General features: G+C 38.1%; 1 protein-coding gene across 1 annotated transcript in view; it reads right to left on the reverse strand.

Moving 5' to 3' along the window:
- Positions 1-20,899, reverse strand: part of LOC139954549 (ubiquitin-conjugating enzyme E2 H) — a 38,042-nt gene extending 17,143 nt beyond the window's left edge. Inside the window, exons 1-2 of the mRNA XM_071954396.1 lie at positions 20,763-20,899; positions 10,436-10,512 (exon numbers count right to left, since the gene is read on the reverse strand). Of these exons, the coding sequence (XP_071810497.1) occupies positions 10,436-10,512; positions 20,763-20,815 (130 nt within the window). The 5' untranslated portion in view covers positions 20,816-20,899. The remainder of the gene's footprint in view (positions 1-10,435; positions 10,513-20,762) is intronic.
- Positions 20,900-21,327: the final 428 nt, after the last annotated feature.

Raw genomic sequence — 21,327 nt, forward strand, 5'->3', positions numbered from 1 at the left:
AATTCTGTTTCTTATTTCCTACTTTAATTCCTACTTAAATTAATTTTGGTTTTTACCATTACACCGATGTGTGTTAGCACTGTATACTCAGTACTTTCCCGAGTCCTGTGAAAAAATATCACAGGCATGTTATTCGGGTGGGATTCGAACCCACGACCCTTGCTCTAGAGCAGTGTCTTACCAGCTAGACTACCGAGGTTGCCCGGCAGCTAGAGGCAGTTCGAATCCTATGTTTTGGCAGCGGGTACCGCAATGATTTAATAGAATTCCTAAAATCGTTTGATTCCCTATAGGAATACACAATCTGAAAAGCATTACTCCTCCAGAATAAAAGCTGATATCATTTTACATTTAACTACATTATTCCGAAGTGAAATGTTTCTGAAAATGCTTTACACTATTGAAAGCTACTGTAGGTTTCTAAACAGGCTACTGGCAATAATTTAAAGAGTGAATACATATAAATGTACCTTCCCTTTAAACCTCTACCTCTGTCATGTCACCTGCATGCCATCACAATATACGGTTTTCTGATTGTATACGCAATACCAGGAACGATGACTATTTACCCCCCCCCCCCCCACATCTCAATTGGGCCATACTGTTTACGGCTAGGCCTATACGTGCGTTTTTCTGCATGATGTGTGCATTAAACCTGTCACATAGTGCTGGCTGTACTCAAGCCTTGACTAGATCAAATGTTGACTATATTGAACATCGGTACAAATCAACCATGTAAATTTCCAAAGAGGACAGATTTTACTGTTTATATGTGCAGTTCCAACCATCATGACGCAAATGTGTCACTATTATGACGTAATACTAAAGGTCGAAACAGCTACTTGAAATGGCAACGCTTACAACAAAGAGATTTTTTTATTTTTCTCTCTTCAACGTACAACGATTTTTAACAGTCAGACAGCCTCATCTTATGAGATGATGTCTTTCGTACGTTGTAAATAGCGAGATACATTATGTAAAGAGCAGAGCATGACTGCATCTTGAATCATGCAAAAGGACTTGAAGAGTTGAGCGATTCAGTCTTAAAGGGAAGATAAACGTTTGATAATCACACTTAAAATGAATGGCAATAAAAACTATTGGTTAGAAGCCTACAGCTGGTTTCGATGGTAAACCATTTTGAGAAACAAATTCACTTTGAAGTAATATGGTTATGTAAAAAAATACCAGGGTTTTTTTTTTGCCCCAAAATTTGACTCGGACAAGCGTTATTGCGGTAATTATGCTTCTCAGATTGTGTATTCCTACTAGGGATTATTCTTACTGCATGGACATATTATTCGTCCAGAGTTTTGATGATATCTCCAAAACGCGACCACCTTTTGTAAAGAAATTTTAACAGGTGAATTTTATTGTATACAACTACATTTATAAAGGATTAAAACAATCAAGCGGTTCAAAAAAACAAAGGTATGCCTTTTTAGAAAAAGAGTAGGCCTACCAATATTTTTGTTTGCGAGGCCAGAGATCATTTGGCGTAAAACAACATTGAGCTTGGGAAATAAACTAACTTCTTGTTTGGAATGAGAAGAGACAATTCATATTTCAACCAAATGTCCTAGCTGTAGAAGAGCAAGCCCAATTGTTAAATTTTGGGGGAATAAAAACTGCTGTCTTCTTTTGTAACCACATTTCTTTGAAGTGAAATGGTTATCAAAATGCTTTCTATCCAAAGCTGCTGATGCTTCTAACCAAGTAAGGTTTCGTTGCCATTCATTTTAAGAGTGATAACCAAACGTATACATTACATTTAAGTTGACATGTATATTTGTTTTGTCCAGAAGAATGATATTAATTTTATTGGATTGCAAAGAAAGCAAGCCATTTCCACCTTTCACTATCCCATCACGTATATCTCAATTACATCAGAAACTGCAAGTTACAGGACACATGGGACCATAACCTCAATTCTTGTTAAAAATACATAATTGATGGAAAAATGCCAACAGCACAAGGTTACATGAGAGCAAATGTTAAAACTAATTATCAACCAGACGGTGTAGTTACAGTAAGAATGTTTTGAAATATAAACACAATAAAGAGGAATTATTAGTCGAAATTCATACTGACTCCCTGCGCTTATCACCTAAAGGAAAAGTATAACTTTGGTTTTTTTAATCGTTTGATTGTTTCAATCCTATATAATTGACCGTGTTTTTGAAATATGGCAAAAAATCCACAAAGAGTCATCCATGCAGGAATAATAATTGGAGATTATGCACCATCTGCAAAGCGTTACCATTATTATTATTTAAGCGTTGATTAATATTAAAACTATCAAACGCTGTTGTAGGCTTCTAACCCAAAGTCTTTATTGCCATTCATTTAAGAGTGATCGCCAAACACCTATTTGTATCAGTCAGTGGTTTATTCTCTGTAAACAGTGGAGGGGGTGGGGGGGGGGGGGGGGACCTAGATCCATAATATATTACTGTAGACCCTACTGTGATAAGTATTTAATAAGTAAAAACAATAATAAATTCTGATAAATCCCTGTACCTTGATGGTTCTCCTTCGTGTACTTGCTTAACAATATCGAGTTTTACATTGTGTACACTTTAATGGTCAAGATTAAAAAATGCCAAACTGCATATAAAATTACACTGCCACCTATCTGTAACCTGCTCATCTTGTCATCGATCTTACTCCCCTCTATTGAGCAAAAGACAGTAGAATAAGAGCAGGTGATGCAGATCAAGAAGCAATTAGCAGATCCCATCCATCAAATTCACCCCTCAACAAGACCCCCCCCCCCCCCTTCAAGCCCTATTTAGACAGCACTGGGCAGCATGCTTCATTAAGCCTGCCCAGGACATAACATCCTCAAGGGGATCTGTTCTAATTCTCCCAGGTTCAATTTCTTTATTTACAGCATCAAGGAGGAGATGTACTAGGTTTTTCATATGGGTGGAAATGACAATAATTTTAATCGCAAGGAAAATTTGAAGCCTTTAACCAGCCTCATCAGAATTAAACTACAATAATACTTTTATAAGCCATTGTACACTTTCGGAACAGAAAACCAAAAAGTTCACAGATTTACAAATAACTTACAGGGTTTACAGAAGGTAATGGTGAAAGACTTCTCTTGAAATATTATTCCATGAAATGCTTTACTTTTTGAGAAAACATTAAAACTATCGAGAAATACAAATTATTTTAAACACATGATACAGCGAAACGCGTGGAAACAAGGGTGGCTTTTCCCGTTATTTTCTCCCGACTCTGATGACCGATTGAGCCTAAATTTGCACAGGTTTGTTATGATACACGAAGTCATGGCCTTTGGACAATACTGTTACCGAAAGTGTCCAATGGCTTCAAAGCAATTGCAAAAACTCATGCAAAAAATTGAAGCTCAGTAGTCAATCTCACATGATGGCCATAGTTCATTATTCGGGTGGATATTACAAAATTTTCTACCAGAAGGAAAATTTGAAGCCTTGAACCAAACAAGCTTCATCAAAATGTAAGCAGGCGCGGATCCAGGATTTTTTTAACCGGGGGGCAAAACTTTGTAGTCATAATACTTAGTTTTTGGTAAAAGAAATTTCAGGGGTGGGGTCCTGGGGCCGGCCATACTGCCCCTAGTGGGGTCCAGGGACGAAGCCCCGGTGGGGGTCCAGGGGGCGAAGCCCCCGTGATGCTCTGAGCTTTTGGTTTTTTTTTGTCGAAAAATCAAGCCTCCGTGTGCCTAAATACAGAGGTTCAAGAAAACACTTTCTAAGCACTTTTGATCAATATCAGTCGTCTAATTTTACTGGAAAATTTATGTACAGTAACGTGGGACTCCTAGAAAGGTTTATCACACACACCTCTTGAGTCTTTCAGTGAAATGCTACTCCCTCTTCTTGACAATAAACTGAATTTACGCTGTACATCGTTGGCAAGCGTTTTTCTTATAAGATTATTAATAATAGGCCTACTGCTGACATTAAATTCTGGGCGATGAAATACCTACATGAACTTTATATTATGTTATCTGATGGGCGGCAAATTCCATGAATATAAGTGGCCAGGGGTGGATTTCACAAAGAGTTAGGACTAGTCTTATCTCGAGTTAGGACCAGTTACTCGTCCTAACTTAGGACTCTCCATGCAATTTGTATATCTCCTAGGACTAGTCCTAAGTTAGGACTAGTCCTAACTCTTTGTGAAATCGACCCCAGCTAACCCAGATCCGACCGATAATCGTATGTTGCAAGCAGGGTTCTAGCCAGAAGAAATTATAGGGTAGAGGCATTAACAAATCTGAAGTTGCGAAGCGCGACGCTGTGGGGTCCGGGGCCCGCTTAAGGGCCCCTGGAAAAATTTATGTTGTAGATGCTCTCTGGTGCAATCTAAGGCCTTCGCAGAGACATTTCTGGACCTTTTAACTTCATCTGATCACTTAAAAGTAATACAAATAATGCAGTAAAAGTTTGTCCACAAAATATTGATGGGGCCTTGTGATACTCCTGATACAAAAAAAATAAAAAATGAAGCTCTAGGCATTTTTCCTCTCGCCCTTTTTTTTCTTTTCTTTTTTTATTTTACCCGGGGGGCACATGCCCCCTGCCCCCCCCCCTGGATCCGCGCCTGGTTAGTGTAATTTGAAGCCTTGAACCAAACAAGCTTATCAAAATGTAAGTGTAATTTTACTTTTCTGTAGCAATGGGCAAGGCACAATAGCTCTCCACACTAATGCTAAAATTAGAAGCTCAGTACAATCTCAGACATCGTTCAAAGTTCCATAATTTGGATGGAAATTGTAAAATGTTACTGTTAGCCAGATAGAAAATTTGACGCCTTTATCCAAACAAGCCTATCAAAATGTAAGTGCAATAAAAGGAACACGTTGCCTTATACTTTTACAACATCTTTCTAACCATATGCATTTAACATACTGTTTTCAATCCAAGGCAGCGTGTTCCTTAAACTTACAATGATGACACTTGTTTGTAGCAACTGGCACAGTAACGCCCCAAACTAATGCTAAAAAACTGAATCTCAGACATTGGTCAAAGTTCACTAACGTACGCACATATGTGTCCAAGCTTTCTGTTAACTCGAATACTTAAATCTACTAATTGCAGTTTGGCCTTGGTGCAGTGATCTTTCTGTCAAGTGAACTTGGCAAACTCACACACGGGGATATAAACAGCCAATCTCTATCATACAAACATTGGTTACGAAATTGTGTTTTTCAGTAAGCAGACGACAATACTTGGAAGGTTTGAAAGTTTACTGATAATAGTCCCTTTCTACTCAATCTCTGATCACACATTATTGCTTCATCGGTCAAACGTGTGCATTAATCTTTATAACTTACATAGTCCTAAAGGTAGATCTGCATATGTTCAATTTGCATAGAATACTCAATACCCCCCTCAGGAGAAGCGCACACAAGAATGGCATCCTCACAAAAAAAATGTATATGTCGCGCTTGAATTAATACCTTGGTATAAAAAATGTCAACATGTAAGATTGGTTTGATTTAGCCTTAAGCAAAGGGCATAATTGCATTACAAGACTATACGTCATTTGATGTCCACTCAGCATAATGAAGACGTATACGCAATGATCGCAATCCAATAACATTATTAAGCCATGATGACGGTGAGCAGGTGAACACCTGGGACAGAATACTAACAACTCGATTGTCAACAATTTCTGGACTCAACGTCTCAATGGTCAACCAGTAGTGCAGTCCATGACAACAATACGATGATTATAATTATTTAGTTGATTTCGTCCTTAAAATTACTTTTGGAATCCACCATATTTTTAACCGAGTAAGGGCACTCTGAAAAATATTGTTATGTAAAATGTGGGTATATTTTTTCTGCAGCTTTAACATTGGCAATAAAGACACCTTCAAATCATTTATACCCTGAACAGGTAAAGACAAAGACAAAGTGGAAAACCATTGTCCAGATTTTGAATTTTTGTAATGTATAATACATTTATAACCCTTTTTGAATCAATTAAAAACAAGTGACAAATGAAACACTGGTCATAGACTGTTCAGACAATTATCACGTATAGGCCTACCCTCTGAAGTGATAACGATATTTTTTTAGAGCGACCTCATGCGATAAAATTTACAGCAGATTTATGTCAACTGCCAACTCCTTGCGTCATCACTTACTGAGCCCAACTTTTGGCCATATTTACCACAGATTTGTCTGCTCTTACCTCACTCAGTAATGCTAAAATTCTGCTGCAGACTTCTACCATTGAAGTCATTGTGTATTTTAGAATGCACCTAAAAGAACCCAGTGCTCTTATCGAAAAGAAAAGGGGTTGCCCAGGTTGTTCCTGGTTTGATTGGCTGCTCATTGCACCACAGCACCTTGTAAACCATTTCTTGGTGATATGTAAAGGAATACAATATCTTGCAGGAAAATACTGAAAGTTGAATCGCCATGAGTGTCCATGAGTAACAATATGAGTGCTAAATAAGAAGCCACCATTTTGATCATTAAGTCCAATTGCCTTGGAACTGGGCCTTGCTGTGCTACTTCTACCCAGTCTATTGATCCAATTTACATGACATCGTCAACAAGAAGTAAAATCTAATCCTACCCTAAGGAGACAGATCATTTCCCGTTGCAGCACCACATCTCTGGAATCTAGCAACCTCTTCACATTAAAACCTCAACTACTATTCACTCATTCAAAAAGTCTCTTTAAACAGCATTTAGTTCATACATTCAGAATGATGCTGGTTCCATTCCCTTTTGTTTTATCTTTATTTTTTTGGATAAACCACCTTGAGCACCTTTGGTAGATATGTGCACTTTATAAGACTTTGTTATTATTATTGATAATCATAATATTCTTTTATTTTCAGAGTAAATGTTGTGTAATAGTGTACAGTGTAGTGTGTTTTAGACACGCTTTGTAGCATAGATATGAGTTGCAATTTGACTCCTGAAATGGCCGCTATGGGCATTTTTGGTACAAGCCGCTTGTGGCCGCTATGGTCTCTAAAGAATAAATTGCCCCAGGCTGGCAATAACCATAAAGTGTGTCTTCTTGAAGAAAAAATAAACAACTCGACACAATTTGGAACACCAAGAGTTGACAGGATGTGAATTATTTTAATATAAAGTAAAATGTGTAGGAGTACCAGTCATTAGACATCAGCCAGTTCTATTGATAACTGTACATGGCCATGAAAGAATGACAATGTTGAAGGGCATAACATGGTGATATTAAATCATATAGTCAGGTATGCCATTCTTGAGTCACAAGTAATCTTATCACACAGTAACTGTGGGTGTGATCACCATCCACTTAAAATCATTTTTGAAGGGACAAGATAAAATTGTGGTTTTATTGAAAGGGTAGGTATACATACGTTTGGTAATCACTTTAAAATTAATACCAATGGCAATAAAAACTAACTAGTTAGGAGCCTACAGCGCTGTAAAAAAAAAACTGTTGAATAACATTTCGCTTCGAAGTAAAATGGCTATATTTCATTTACCAATGGAATAAAATAAAAAAAAGTATTTTTCATGCGGACAGGTAGTAAAGAAACATAATATCTAATCTAAAAAGACGACAGTTATGCCCCAAAATTTGAATCTGTGAAGCGTTACTGTCACCAATGTTTCTCAGATTGTATATTCCTTAAGGATTGTTTTCTTGCGTGGACATTATTCATTCCAGATTTTCGGTTATATCTCAAAACTCAACCAACTTTTTGAAATGAAGTTTTCACATGTAAGTTTTATCATGTTTTATTGTATAGAAGATCATCAGGCCTGATACTTCACAAAGGAAATAAAGGCAATTTCCTCCACTCCATACCCCCTGGTCATTGCCTAGGTGCCCTTGAAATGAAACGCTTCATTATAAATTTACATTTTCCTCATGTACCCTTTACCAAGGAGAACATGCCTTGTTGGTCTCCTTGGCTTTTCAAAAACAGAGACTACAGGCCTGCAAGATCTACAAAAACAATCGAACGGTTAAAAAAAAGGCATCATTTGCCCTTAAACTGATTTTGCACTGACGATAAAAATTCTGAGAAGCCGGCCATTCGAGTTGTGCACTGTCACTTTAGTGTCAAGTACTGACCGTGGCTTGACATCTTTTCCTCATGCACCACTTGTAGATGTAAAGGTCAACCTTGCTGTCTTCATCTTGTCATTGGGGGAAGGTTCTTAATAAGGAGTGACACTGGAGGATTCACAGTAAGGTACACTGACCCTCACAAGATATCTTCAGAGAATTGTTTAGAAAGTACAGCATTTTAAGATCAGCACAGTACCCCCACATCTCAGGTCAATACCTTGGTGCCCATTGAAATGCTCCAGCAGAAATTTACATTTTCCTCACAGGGTGCCCTTTACCAAGGAGAAATGCCTCGATGCCTTTGCCCTTTCAAACCGAAGCATACAGGCCTGACATCATATTATAAGCTTTTAAACTATTGCATGCAATTTTTTTGTATGTACAGGGCTTGAATTTTACACTGGGCCATTGGCACGTAATAAGAATTTAGGCATGGGTATCCTCCACTAGGATAGGAGCATGGCTAGTTGAGCAGAATATACCTTCTCAAATGTTTAAGTGCCTTTCTCAAGGACACATTGTTATAACCGGGATTCGAACTGAGAGCACACTCTGCTGTTGACAACACCAAAGCTTGGGTCTGTAGAACTAGGCACACCTTACTTTCCTGAGGAAAACACACTCACTCCGTAGGCTAACCCTGGCTAATATCTCACTTAAAGCCATTGAGGCTAACCCTGGGTTATCTCACTTAAAGCCATTGGACACTTTCGGTAAACAGTATTGTCCAAAGGCCCACACTTCCTGTATCACAACTTATATATAAAATAACAAACCTGTGAAAATTTAGGCTCAATCGGTCATTGGAGTCAGGAGAAAATAACGGAAAAACCCTTGTTTTCGCACATTTCGCTGTGTCATGACATGTGTTTAAAATAAATCCGTAATTCTCGATATCGAGAATTGATAATTGTTTTAATGTTTTCTCAAAAAGTAAAGCATTTCATGGAATAATATTTCAAGAGAAGGTAGGCCTACTGGACACATTTGGTAAACAATCAAAATATTTATTAGTATAAAAACTTAGTAACAGAAGAGGGAGAGCTGTTGATAGTATAAAACATTGTATGAAATGACTCTCAAGTTTTTGAGAAAGAGGTAATTTCTCACCAAAATATTTGATTCTCAGAAAGACTTAAGGCTTGAAGCCTTTCTCAGGCATCTAAAAGCACACAAATTTGTGCAAAAAGGCTGTTTTTTCTTTCATTATTTTCATGCAAAGTCGGTGACCAATGTAGCCCAAAATTTCACAGATTTGTTTTATGTATGTTGGATCATGAAAGACTTAAGGCTTGAAGCCTTTCTCAGGCATCTAAAAGCACACAAATTTGTGCAAAAAGGCTGTTTTTTCTTTCATTATTTTCATGCAAAGTCGGTGACCAATGTAGCCCAAAATTTCACAGATTTGTTTTATGTATGTTGGATCATGGAGTGGTTGGATACACCAAGTGAGATTACTGGTCTTTGACAACTACCACACATGCCCTGTGCCTTTAACCCATCACACACTTATGGGTTTCCTAGCAAACAGCCATTTCCCAAGAGCTCACCAGAGTCAGCAATTCAAGTTTGATGAGTTCAACCAAAATTGTCACCGGAAAGTGCGTAAGAGGCTTTAAAAAGGAGAATTTGACCGAGGAAGCTAGCCAGTGAGTGAACTGAGGATCATCCATGTAAATGAACACCTCAATGAATACCAGAAATATTAAACATGTGAGTTAAATACATGTATGCTGCCCCAGAACTGAATGACTAATGACTACATTATGAGTAAACTTCAATTCAGCGACATATTTAGAGTGAAATTGATTTGATCCTCTCTACTGCCCCATTCATTGTGGAGAATGTTAACCTATAATCACACCAGCTGTGTTGATATCCATATGTTATCACACACGTCAATTATGATGCCTACAAAACTACAGGCACGCTTGGTTTGTCTGTGAAGTAATTTCCATTCGTTTTGTTCAGAGAGTATGTGAAAAATTATCCTGGACTACCTGTAGTACTCCCCCTCCCCACCCCCACCCCCCAAATCCACATGCCTCTATGACTTCACACGAACGTAAACCCTCTCATAAGGGAAGCAGCGAGCTATAATGAAAACCTCATCATCCTCAGGTACATCTCTTATTGCCGAGTGTGAACGGCAATTATTTAAACACCAAAGCGTGCTGTATTTGTTTGCACATAATAAGAATGCACTCATAACATGTCAGTAATTACACCTCCACAAAAAATCGGCTACTGAGAATTCAACGTCTAATAATAGGTGAATAATTTACAGGCATATTGAAAGTCATTTTTCTACAATGATTGGATTACAAATTGAGTTTTTTATACTTACTTCCTTTAGGCCCGTAAAACTTCACCATTAACTCGTTGAGTCCCTTGAGTATTGTTACTTCATGTTTACTTTCGATTCTGAAGGAGGAAAGCTTAGTCAAGGAAACCAAATAACTGACAGTTTGTATAATAATAACCACCTTGATAATTCCCCATCAGAAAAAAAAATCCAAACCCTGGTGTTTCTAATAAGCAGAGTATGGGTTCGAGTCCCAGTCGTGACACCAGTGTCTTTAAGCAAGACACTTAACCATGATGCTTTGTCCTTCAGATGGGAAGTAAAGCCGTTGGTTAAATATAGGACCAATGTTGTGTAAGGTACGCAAAAGCACCCAGTGCACTTATCGAAAAGTAAACGAGTTCGCCCCGGTGTTCCTGATACAGCGCCTTGAGCGTCACTGAGTGACGGATATGTGCGCTAGTAGCCGCTATATTATTATAAGCCACTACGTTATTGTTATGCTGTAAATGAAAAATGCATCGGTTTTGTGAGTTCCCTGCAGTATTGTCTCCATAAATTAAGGGTACCTGGTGCTCGATTCACATTTGTAATTACAGTACATACACAATACACTCTCATGTGATATCATGCAGTTTTCATGCACATAGACTTTTTTAATCAAAGGCTACACTGAGTGTACAAATCATAATGCACGGCTACAAATCATAATGCAGTAGGCTCGTTATTATAAGGTATTTGATTTAGGTCTGATGGTGTTTGTGACACTGACATGTTTTTGATCAAGTATCTCTAAATGACTGCTTTCAATATCTAAACAGCTGTCCGCTGGCCAAATGCCAGTTACCTGAGGAACAGTCAAAAGTCAGTCCAACTAGAGTCTAGCTGACTAGTAATAGTATTGCTTCCCATTTCTAAACATTATTGTTAATTGCAACCTACAAATTACGAGCCACATGCGACAATGTCAGTATTGGAAGGTAACCTTAATAAAATATGGACGGAAAAAAAATTGTAAAACCAGCGAATGGAAAATCTAACTGGTCCCACTTGCAAGGAAATGAAAATCCTGATTAGTCGCAATTTTATGTGCAGTGAATTATAACGCTAGTGTTGATATGGTGATTGTTACTCCGGCATTGAAAAACCAACGAAAGATAAGAACTTAGCAAGACCTCTCAAAATTTAAGTGGCTATGTAAATCGCATCCAAGCAAAAATTGAGGCAGAGACCTCAATAATAGAGACTGATACAAAGAACGATACCTCCTGATCGAGAACAAGACCCAAAACATGACCCAGACTGAGACCTCAGATGACTTTGCTCAACCATGGTTAATTGTCATAGACAAGTACTATGTGGTACGGCAAAAACATGCAAGAGATCAATCAAGAAAAAGCTTAGTAACAGGTCTACAAACTATTTAGGGTTGAACAAAGAAAAATGTACTAGTGTGGAGATGAACCAACAATCTCTGGATAAACGTGAGCTATCTAGCCCTATGTTGGCAAACTTCCTATTTTGTCAATACAAAATGGACGGTTCATCAATATTGGACTATGAAAAAGGGACTCATTGACCCTGTTGCTAACGACCTCCAGCCAGATCCCAGTTCTGAAAACATGTGTTATGTTTGTACAGTATCAACCAGACTTACAATGACATAGCGAGTATATCTGAATGAAGTCTGATACAACGCCTTGTTCGTTCACAAGTGAATGCTCAATTTGAATTCCTAAGACTATACACGATGTGACCTCTGACGTCACTTGAAAACCATAACATAATTCGCACATACCGCCGGGCAAAACCTTTATGTTTTAGCAGCCAGCTAGAAAGTGTATGCGATCTTACCATGACTGCACGTATTTTTGCCCTGCGAAACATAAAGTATACAGTGTTTTGTCAACAGAGGGCGGTTTGAATGTAAACATAGGTCACATCTTCTATATGTATATCCATTGCTTAATGTCAGGCGGTTCCGGGCAAGCTTTCGCACTGCAACTTCCAGATCAGCACAGACTACTGTAGTATCCTCGTCATCTTTATGCTCCCAGCATATTGAAATCCGAATGATACTAATAACAGTAACTGCCATGAATCATCTGGAACTCATAAAACTCTAATCATGCACGAAAGCATTCAATTGCCTATGAAAATGCAATTAAGACAGAACAATTGTATAGGGGCCTATGTAATGAATATAAATTAATTAATCTATTTTGCATTTTAGTGAAAAAAGACATAGCTGTGATTGCAAACTATTTTACCAACCAAAAGTACAAAAAGCAGTAATGGTTTTATATATGTTTTGACCCTAGAAGAGTCTTTCTGATACTTGATAGATGTTTACGGTTAGCAGTGCTATAAGCACGTTAAAATCAGCCATTGAACAGCTCTATGAATTAGGCTGTGTTTACAGTACATGTACAATCTGGGAAGCTCTAGAAAAATTGAGTCTGAGATTGTGTTTTCCTTTTTGGGATCATTCTTCCTAAGGACATAACCACTCCGGATTTTTGGCAATATCTAAAAAAAAAACGCAACCACTAATGCATAATAGTTTGATTGTATAGACCCTGTGAACTTTGTTTACAATAAGTTTGACCTTGTGCATTCTTTGGGTATTCTGGCAGGCAAGATAATGCACTGGTCTTATGGGAAAGTTGACATTTTGTGTCATAATTTCCACATAAATCCAAGAGTTATGAAAGTAAAAGCTGGACAAGTTTTGAGATGTTCCCCCATTCATCATATCAAAAGTTGATAGGAATTAGACAGTGCAATCTCCATAAAGTATAAGATTTTTATATTTCTTCCATTAGGCTGTGTACAAATCACGCCTGCAGGAAGTCCTGGCTTTGTGGCTCTTTAATAAACATGTGAACACAGTCTATACATGTACATCTACATTTATATAGGATTAAATCAATCAAACGGCCCCAAATACCCAATGGTACACTTTGCCTATAAACTCATGATAATTATTGTGGGGCATTTTGCACCAACAGCTACCTATACTAGAGACTCAACAGTCTATTGGAATCCTCTGGCTATGCTCTTGAACATGATCCAGATGGATAGGATTGAACAAGGTGTGTATTGCACCAGCCCAGTCTTATTGGGTGACACTCATGTGTGCCACAATGAGGAGTTTTTTATTGATATTATTCTAGGGCAAGGTCATTGAGATTGTCAACACAAATGCAGGTGGAGTAAATGCTTACTCTACTCCGAGTTTTATACACTACAAATATATTCAATATGTTAAATTTGCATCGGGGATAACAAGCATTAATTTTGGTTTTACCCACGCACATCGATGTGTGTTAGCATTATATACTCAGTACTTTCCCAATTTCTGTGAAAAAAATCACAGGAATATATTACTCGGTAGGGATTCGAACACACAACCTGTATAATTCTAGAGCAGTGTTAAGCCCGGTGTGGTGGTTTCAACTTTCCGCTGTGTTCAGTTTTCCGAATGACCAAATACGGTAGCATTACGTCATGCGATGCCTGCGCACAGCAAGCGAAAGTAGTCCATTTTTAGTGCCGTATTGAGTCATCTGTTACCCTCCGGTAGCTGTCATGGCGGCGTCCACGAGTCGAGTACAACTAGCGGCAAACGCATGGATCGTATGAGTTGTTTTTTATGCAAGCAGAGTGTGACCTGCCTGAAGTTGTACCCATGAATACATGTAAAGATGGGGCAAGATATTATGTGACTACACAGAAAAGAATCGTAATATAAACAATGTGGGGTCACTGCTGAGAGAACTACAGTACTCGCCACGGTACTCACGGAGGTATCTGACAAGTCACCCAGAAAACTGAACACGCCGGAAAGCTAAAACCGTTTGAACAACGTGCTGATATGACTGACTACGTCACCCGGAAAACTGAACACGGCGGAAGACTGAAACCGCCACACCGGTTCATACTTCCTGCGAATGCGAATGCGAAGCGAATGTTGACGTCACAAATTCGCAACGAACAATTCGCAGCAGTTGCCCTCTGCTCAACTCACTTGCGAATATCGCTGCAAAAGGAGGGTTGTGACGTCACATTTTTACGTCAAATTCACTTCGCATTCACATTCGCAGGAACTATGAACCGGGCTTTATACCAACTAGACCACACAGATTGCCTGGTAGCTAGAGGCAGTTTGAATTGTACGTTTTAGCAGCGGGTACTGCAATGATTTAAAAGATGTTAAATTTGTAGCGGGGATAAAGAACATTAATTTTGGTTTTACCCGTATACACTGATGTGTGTTAGCACTGTAAACTCAGTACTTTCCTGAGTTCTGTGAAAAAGAAATCAAAGGCATATTACTCGGGTGGGGGATTCGAACCCACTACAAATAAAGCTGAAATATTTGTATCACTACAATCATTTACTGGGAAATAAATTAACCAACGCTTGCCCCCACCACTGTGAAAAAAAGTATGTGTAGCTGAGTGCTCCATATTGAACCAGGGTCCCTATCTTTGATGATTCAGGAAATTTGCTTCCTTGCTAACCACTTTTAGAAGGAAGTTCTTCACAAAAAACAACAGAAGATGTACATTATAGCTTGAAAGAACTATAATTAACTTTGAGATGTTAAAGTGAAAGCTTAGCCTATTATTTTTTTTGGGAAAACTATTAATCGTTACTTACAGTTATAAGTAAAAGTATGTTCATAAAATTTTATGGAAAAAGCAACGATAGCCAACCGGTAAAATGTATGTAACCTCTTCTGACATTGCATGACTGGGGCTGGGCTTTAATAATAAACAAACATGAACTGTAAATCACTTAGTTTTACAGAACTTTATACAATATCCTAATGTAATAAACTAAACAATTCCCAACCTCTCAATGAAATGCCATTGAACAAAATAATTAATGAAATAAGCTCTGAAACAAGGATCTAAATTTGATGAGGTATGTTGAAATGATGGCATGTCCACGTTTTGGTAACCCCTTAGCTTGCTAACACAATTATGGGTTGTTTCTAGACAACTATCTCATATAGAAGATATAATTGCAACATTGTTATTAGTTAATGGTCTTCAAGCAGATTACTTTGGTGAATGGAAAGTGTCACCTCACTACACGGGCCTTGCTAACGGCCTTGTTAACGGCCTTGTTAACGGCCTTGTTAACGTGTTATCCTGAACTCCGACATAATAAACATCAGATAACCATGACGGACAGCTGGCAGAAATTACCTTGTAGTGTCTTTGTGTGTGTTATCTTTTTTTCTTCTCAAATTAAGTAGGATTAAAAAACTAAACATCCCTATTACAAATGTATCATTCTGGTGAAAGAAAACACGTCTTATCTTGTCTGATTTTTATTATGATACTATAACTCAGGCAAAATCATAATGACTATTTGTAGCCATCTGATAATAAAAGTAGTATTCTAAATCAAAATGGTGGAAACTGCAACATGATTTCTCTATACACCAACACAATAAAAAAATACATAAATAAATTAATCAAATATAATGTTATAAATTAAAGGCAGTGGACACTATTGGTAATTGTCAAAGACTAGCCTTCACAGTTGGTGTATCTCAACATATGCATAAAATAACAAACCTGTGAAGATTTGAGCTCAATCTGTCATCGAACTTGCGTCACAATATTGAAAGAAAAAAACACCCTTGTCACACGAAGTTGTGTACGTTCAGATGGTTGATTTCGAGACCTCAAGTTCTAAATCTGAGGTCTCGAAATCAAATTCGTGAAAAATCTCTTCTTTCTCGAAAACTATGGCACTTCAAAGGGAGCCGTTTCTCACAATGTTTTATACCATCAACCTCTCCCCATTACTCGTCACCAAGAAAGGTTTTATGCTAATAATTTTTTTGAGCAATTACCAATAGTGTCCACTGCCTTTAAATAAAACAATAAAGGCCCAAAACCACCCTGCTTTGGATGATGCAAAATTAACATAATAAAACATTGTGATACCTGCTGCTAACACAATGGATTCAAACTACATGTACAAGTACTGGTAAAAAAATCAACGGGCTATTGCTGTAGTCTAGTGGCAAGACATCTGCTCTATAGCAATGCAAAGGTCCTACATAATTTGCCAGTGGTTTTGATCACAGAAGTCAGGAATGTGCTTTATACACATCAGTGAATAGTAAAACAAATTACATTCTTCATCTCTAATGCAAAAATAACATAAATACTTGCGGTACCCTCTGCTAAAACATAGGGTCTGAAATACCTCTAGCCACCAGGCTAGTTCAGTGGTCTATTGGTAAGACATCTGCTCTAGCAATGCAAAGGTCTTGGGTTCGAATCCCATTCAAGTGATTTGCTTGTGGATTTGTTTCCACAGAACTCGAGTATACAGTGCTTTAATACACATCTGTGTAAGAGTAAAAACGAATTATCTTTATCCCCAAAGTAAAATTAACATCTATTAAATGCATTGGATAAACTAATATTTGCATGGTTACTGTTGTTGGTGTTTTTGATGCGCAATGGAAAATAGCACGAACCAATTAGCTTTCACCCAATCCTTTCCCCACCCCAAAGTGTAACATACCCCAAGCTTATTAAACAACTGTTTAAATAATGAGTCTAAGCATTATGAGCTACTACTCTATTTAAATTTAAGAACGTGTTCAACTGTGTTCAGTACACCCACTATGCAAGGGAGTGTGGTCTGTTTTCCCTAGAACCTTAGTCAAAACACAGCAATCACAAATATAATGGTGATTCAAATACTAACATTATGAGTCACCATAGAGTTGAGTTCTGGTTGCCATTAAAGCACTACCTTACATAGTGCAATTATGAGATCACTTTTGAGATCAGTAGATTTTATTTTTTCAGAAGAGTACATGCAGTCTTGAGTCTTGACTCCCATTATGAAGTCAACAGCATACTAAGGCAGCCTGTATGTTAATTAGCCTGGTCCCGCTTAAATATCAGGCATCTTTTATCCGTTATTTTATACACCATTAAATATCAAACAGCACAAGCATCAATAAGCAGGATGGTGTAAAGGAAACCCCCCCAAAATGGTAAGATTTTAGATCTGGAGGGAAACCCCAATGGGGTCTAAGGTGGGATGCAAACCAGGGTCCACAGAGGTAAAATGCAGAAAAAGAAACTACTGAGCCAACCTTAAGCCCCAATTCTGCCGAAAGCATGGTTAAGGCCTGTACATGTAGGGCAACGTGTAGCTTTAAAATGGTTGCCGTGTTAGGCTTACGTTATAAGCCTGGCAAAGCCTGGCAAAGCCTGGCACTCCAGGCATAAAATTATAAAACAGAAAATGAAAGTTCTCATACAGCCTTAGTAGCTGTGTCGTTCAGTTTGGTGTCTAGTGCACCCTTGGAAAACACTTCATCAAAATCTCATGATAGACTGCACATCAAAATATCAACCACGCATGTAACATGGTGGTAACCATGTGTTTCGCTATTCCACGTGCCCGTTGTAATAAATACACATATTACAGCAATGGTAACCGAACAGGTTTCCGCACAGCCAAGGCATACCGAGGGCACACTATTTTGTGCTGCATAGACAACAGCAATGGCAGCGAGAATGCTGTTCTCCATTTTAATTTTTTGGCATAACATAACATTGTAAATTGTAGCTAACAGTGCCAAGATAAGAATATGCTCGCAAAATTTATACAATTGTGCACCATTGCCATCTAATTAAAACAGGCTAGAATTTGCAAGAAATAATGTTTGCACTTACATTGGTACAATGGCGAGATCCCCAATAAATTAGAAATCCATGGAATTATGACATGGAGTCTAATGTTCACGACTGTCCATGAAGTACACTCCACAAGCACTCATTTTACAGATGTGTTTTCATGTTCTTATTGTTTGTTACATGCACACACATCTCAAACTTTGGTAAACACGCATTTTAAATATGTAATTCGGTTCGTGACTATTTTGTAGTGGGTCAGTATAATGAATACAGTTTGATAAGCAGGTGCAACAGGAAATCAACTCATTTGTTGATGGAAAATACTTAGCATAATGTAATAAGCATAATCCCAATTTGGGTTCAAAACTTCACTCTCTTGGGGTGTAAAAACACTGACTATCTAATGTCAACATGGTCTAAAGTGGTCTTTGATTATTTGAGGGCTACGAACAAGGCCACTGTGTATTTTGGAGATATGTTGGACAAACATTTCTGGGGCAACTTTTTCAATTATTGATGACTAAAAAGTACCAAAACAACAACAACTGTACGCTATGCTTCCAATGTGCATTAAATGTAGACCTGTACATGTATTCCAAATGAACTTCAAATGAAAACAACATCAAAAAATTGTTGAGGATCCACCACAATTATGTTAATTCAATGCCCAAACTGCTTGGCTGTGATGAGCATGGTGGGACATGTACATGTACATTGTATGCTTGATCCCATTAACCATGCATTCTATGTTGAAGGGTTTGGGCTGTTTATTAAGCTCTCTTGTACATGTGGCATTTTATTGTTGAAGAAATGATAGGAAACAGTCATCCACTTTGGGAACAAATAGATTACACAATGAAGATGTACGGGTATGCATATTTGCCGGTGTGCATTTTTCGCCTTCCGCATACTCCAAAACGTTCACTGCAGAACTGACAAAGACTCCAAGTTTTACCTTACGTACGTACTTCTGTTGTAGTGTTAAGTTACCTTTTAAAAAGCAACGCCTAGGTAAAGGCTAATGTCATTTTTTGTTTTTCTCCACAATCTCTCTTGGTTGTCACACTGTAACAAAGAGCTGTTATTTTGAAAATAATTGATCAACATTACATAAACCGTGGTAGCTCTATTTTAACATTATTTTCAGCAAATAAGTGTCAAGATTTAAACTCTCCCTCGTTGACGCACTATTGAAATCTCTACATCACACAGCCCCATAAATAGTCGCGATATGCTTGACTCCCTCTGCTTGTTGGCCTTACGCCCACAGAGCATCAGGTGGTATGCTACGCGATAACTAATGCAACGGCGAAGAATATATGAAAACATGTACTTCTAGCTATCTTGGGCATCGGCTTGCACATGCACATATACCTGTAACCTAGTAAGTATTAGAAAGGTTTCGCAAGCGTGTGGATACACATACAGATACCGAAACGTCAACACTTTGTGTGTTCACGTGATGCGTATCCGCGACTATCGTATTTTGCACACACGCTAACAACGGATACGGGAGCTCATACACATCGTAGAAAAATGGATACTGTTTTGCAGACTTTAAGTTGTCTTTTTGTCCCAGATCAAAAACATTTCCCAAGGAATTGCTTTCATTGGTATCGTGCTTGATATAGATAGACATTGTTAGTCATTTGCAAGCAAAACGATGAGAAAATGAAGTGTTTAAAACACCACTATTGGTCATGCTTGTCGGAAAAACACTCATGATGAATGTGAGCACCCTCAAGCATGTTAAGTGACACATACAGTATATTGCAAAACAAAATTAAACACGCGTCTGATGTGAACGGATACGGTTATCATATCCTTATCTGTATCCGCACGCTTGCGAAACCTCTCTTTTATACCATTGGTTACCAATAGAAGCAGCCATTTTACCGAAAGGCAAGGATTCCAAAAAACTATAAAATTTTATAGATTTTTGCAATAAACATTTTGCAGAGCGGATCTTCTGGACCCGCGCAAAGCTCAATGAGACAATGAACAAAACATTGAGATTGGAAGAGTCGGCGTAGAACTTTGAGGTTCATTCGGCTATCAGACCTCCCGTATCCCCATTTGAGTACATGTCTCACATCAGTCCAACACAAACGAGGGGGTTTTGGCATTACGATATGAGGTAAAATCTCTTTTTTTAAATCAAATTTGCCAAAATTAGGCTCTACGTGTTCATATCGAAAGGCCAAACCCCCCTCGTTTGTGTTGTGAGACATGCACTCCTATGGGGTTATGGGAGACGATAGCCGAACGAACCTCATATAGTTCTAGAGGAGTAGAGTAGGCGTAGCCACAAAAAAGCGTGTAAATAATAAATAGGGCAAGTTGTGAAGAAGTATAAAAGTAAGTGGAGGGAGCCATGACTGAGTGTAATTGGCAATATTTATGACTTTTTATGGGACTATTAAAAAATGTACAAATGCATGTGGCATTACCAATAATAAAGCAACCGATTAATAAACCCCACATAAATCAATATGGTTAAAAGAGCTCTAGACAAAATGTTAGTGTTTCCATTTGCAGTACGTCAGCAGTTTACACTCACTGTACAATCCCAATGGCAGTATGCAGTATCAAGCAGAAAAAATGTAAAATATATCCCAAATAAACTGGCGTACTTTCCTTTCTAACATCACATTTTAAAGCACCAGAAACTCAAAGGATACAGCTTTACTACATCGGTGTCCATCCGTCGTTTATTCGGTGGTGGTGACGACATTTTGGAGGTTTTCTATTCGGGTAAAATTTTGGTTGAAAAACCCAGCTGTTCATGTACAAAACGATTACACCCTTCGAGCTTACGCGAAATATATCACACACAAACCGAAGTTACCCGAACCGAACCAAAACAATAACTATGCAGGACGATACCATTTTGAGTAGGTACGTTGTATTTATTGCACTATTTTACACCTTGATTTGTATAAATTTCCAGCAATATTTTATCAATTTATTCAACTTACGTTGCTCTTATTGTATTTGGTCATAAGCAAAAATAATGTTTATGCTCGAAAGTATAAATTATATTGATAACAATTGTTCGTTGTTTTTAGTTGGAAATTGGTCCTCCCTCGGTGGCCACATTCAGAAGTCGTTCACGTGACAGTGACGCAATAACTCAAGGCCACCGAAGCGATGTGACCTCATCAATAAAATGTACAAGGGGTCACCGGTCATCAGCTGGAGTACGTAAACACCATTACGTAATCATGAGGCTTTACCGTGAAAAAT

Source organism: Asterias amurensis, chromosome 2 (assembly GCF_032118995.1).
Source record: "Asterias amurensis chromosome 2, ASM3211899v1".
In the NCBI taxonomy this organism is placed as follows: Eukaryota; Metazoa; Echinodermata; class Asteroidea; order Forcipulatida; family Asteriidae; genus Asterias; species Asterias amurensis.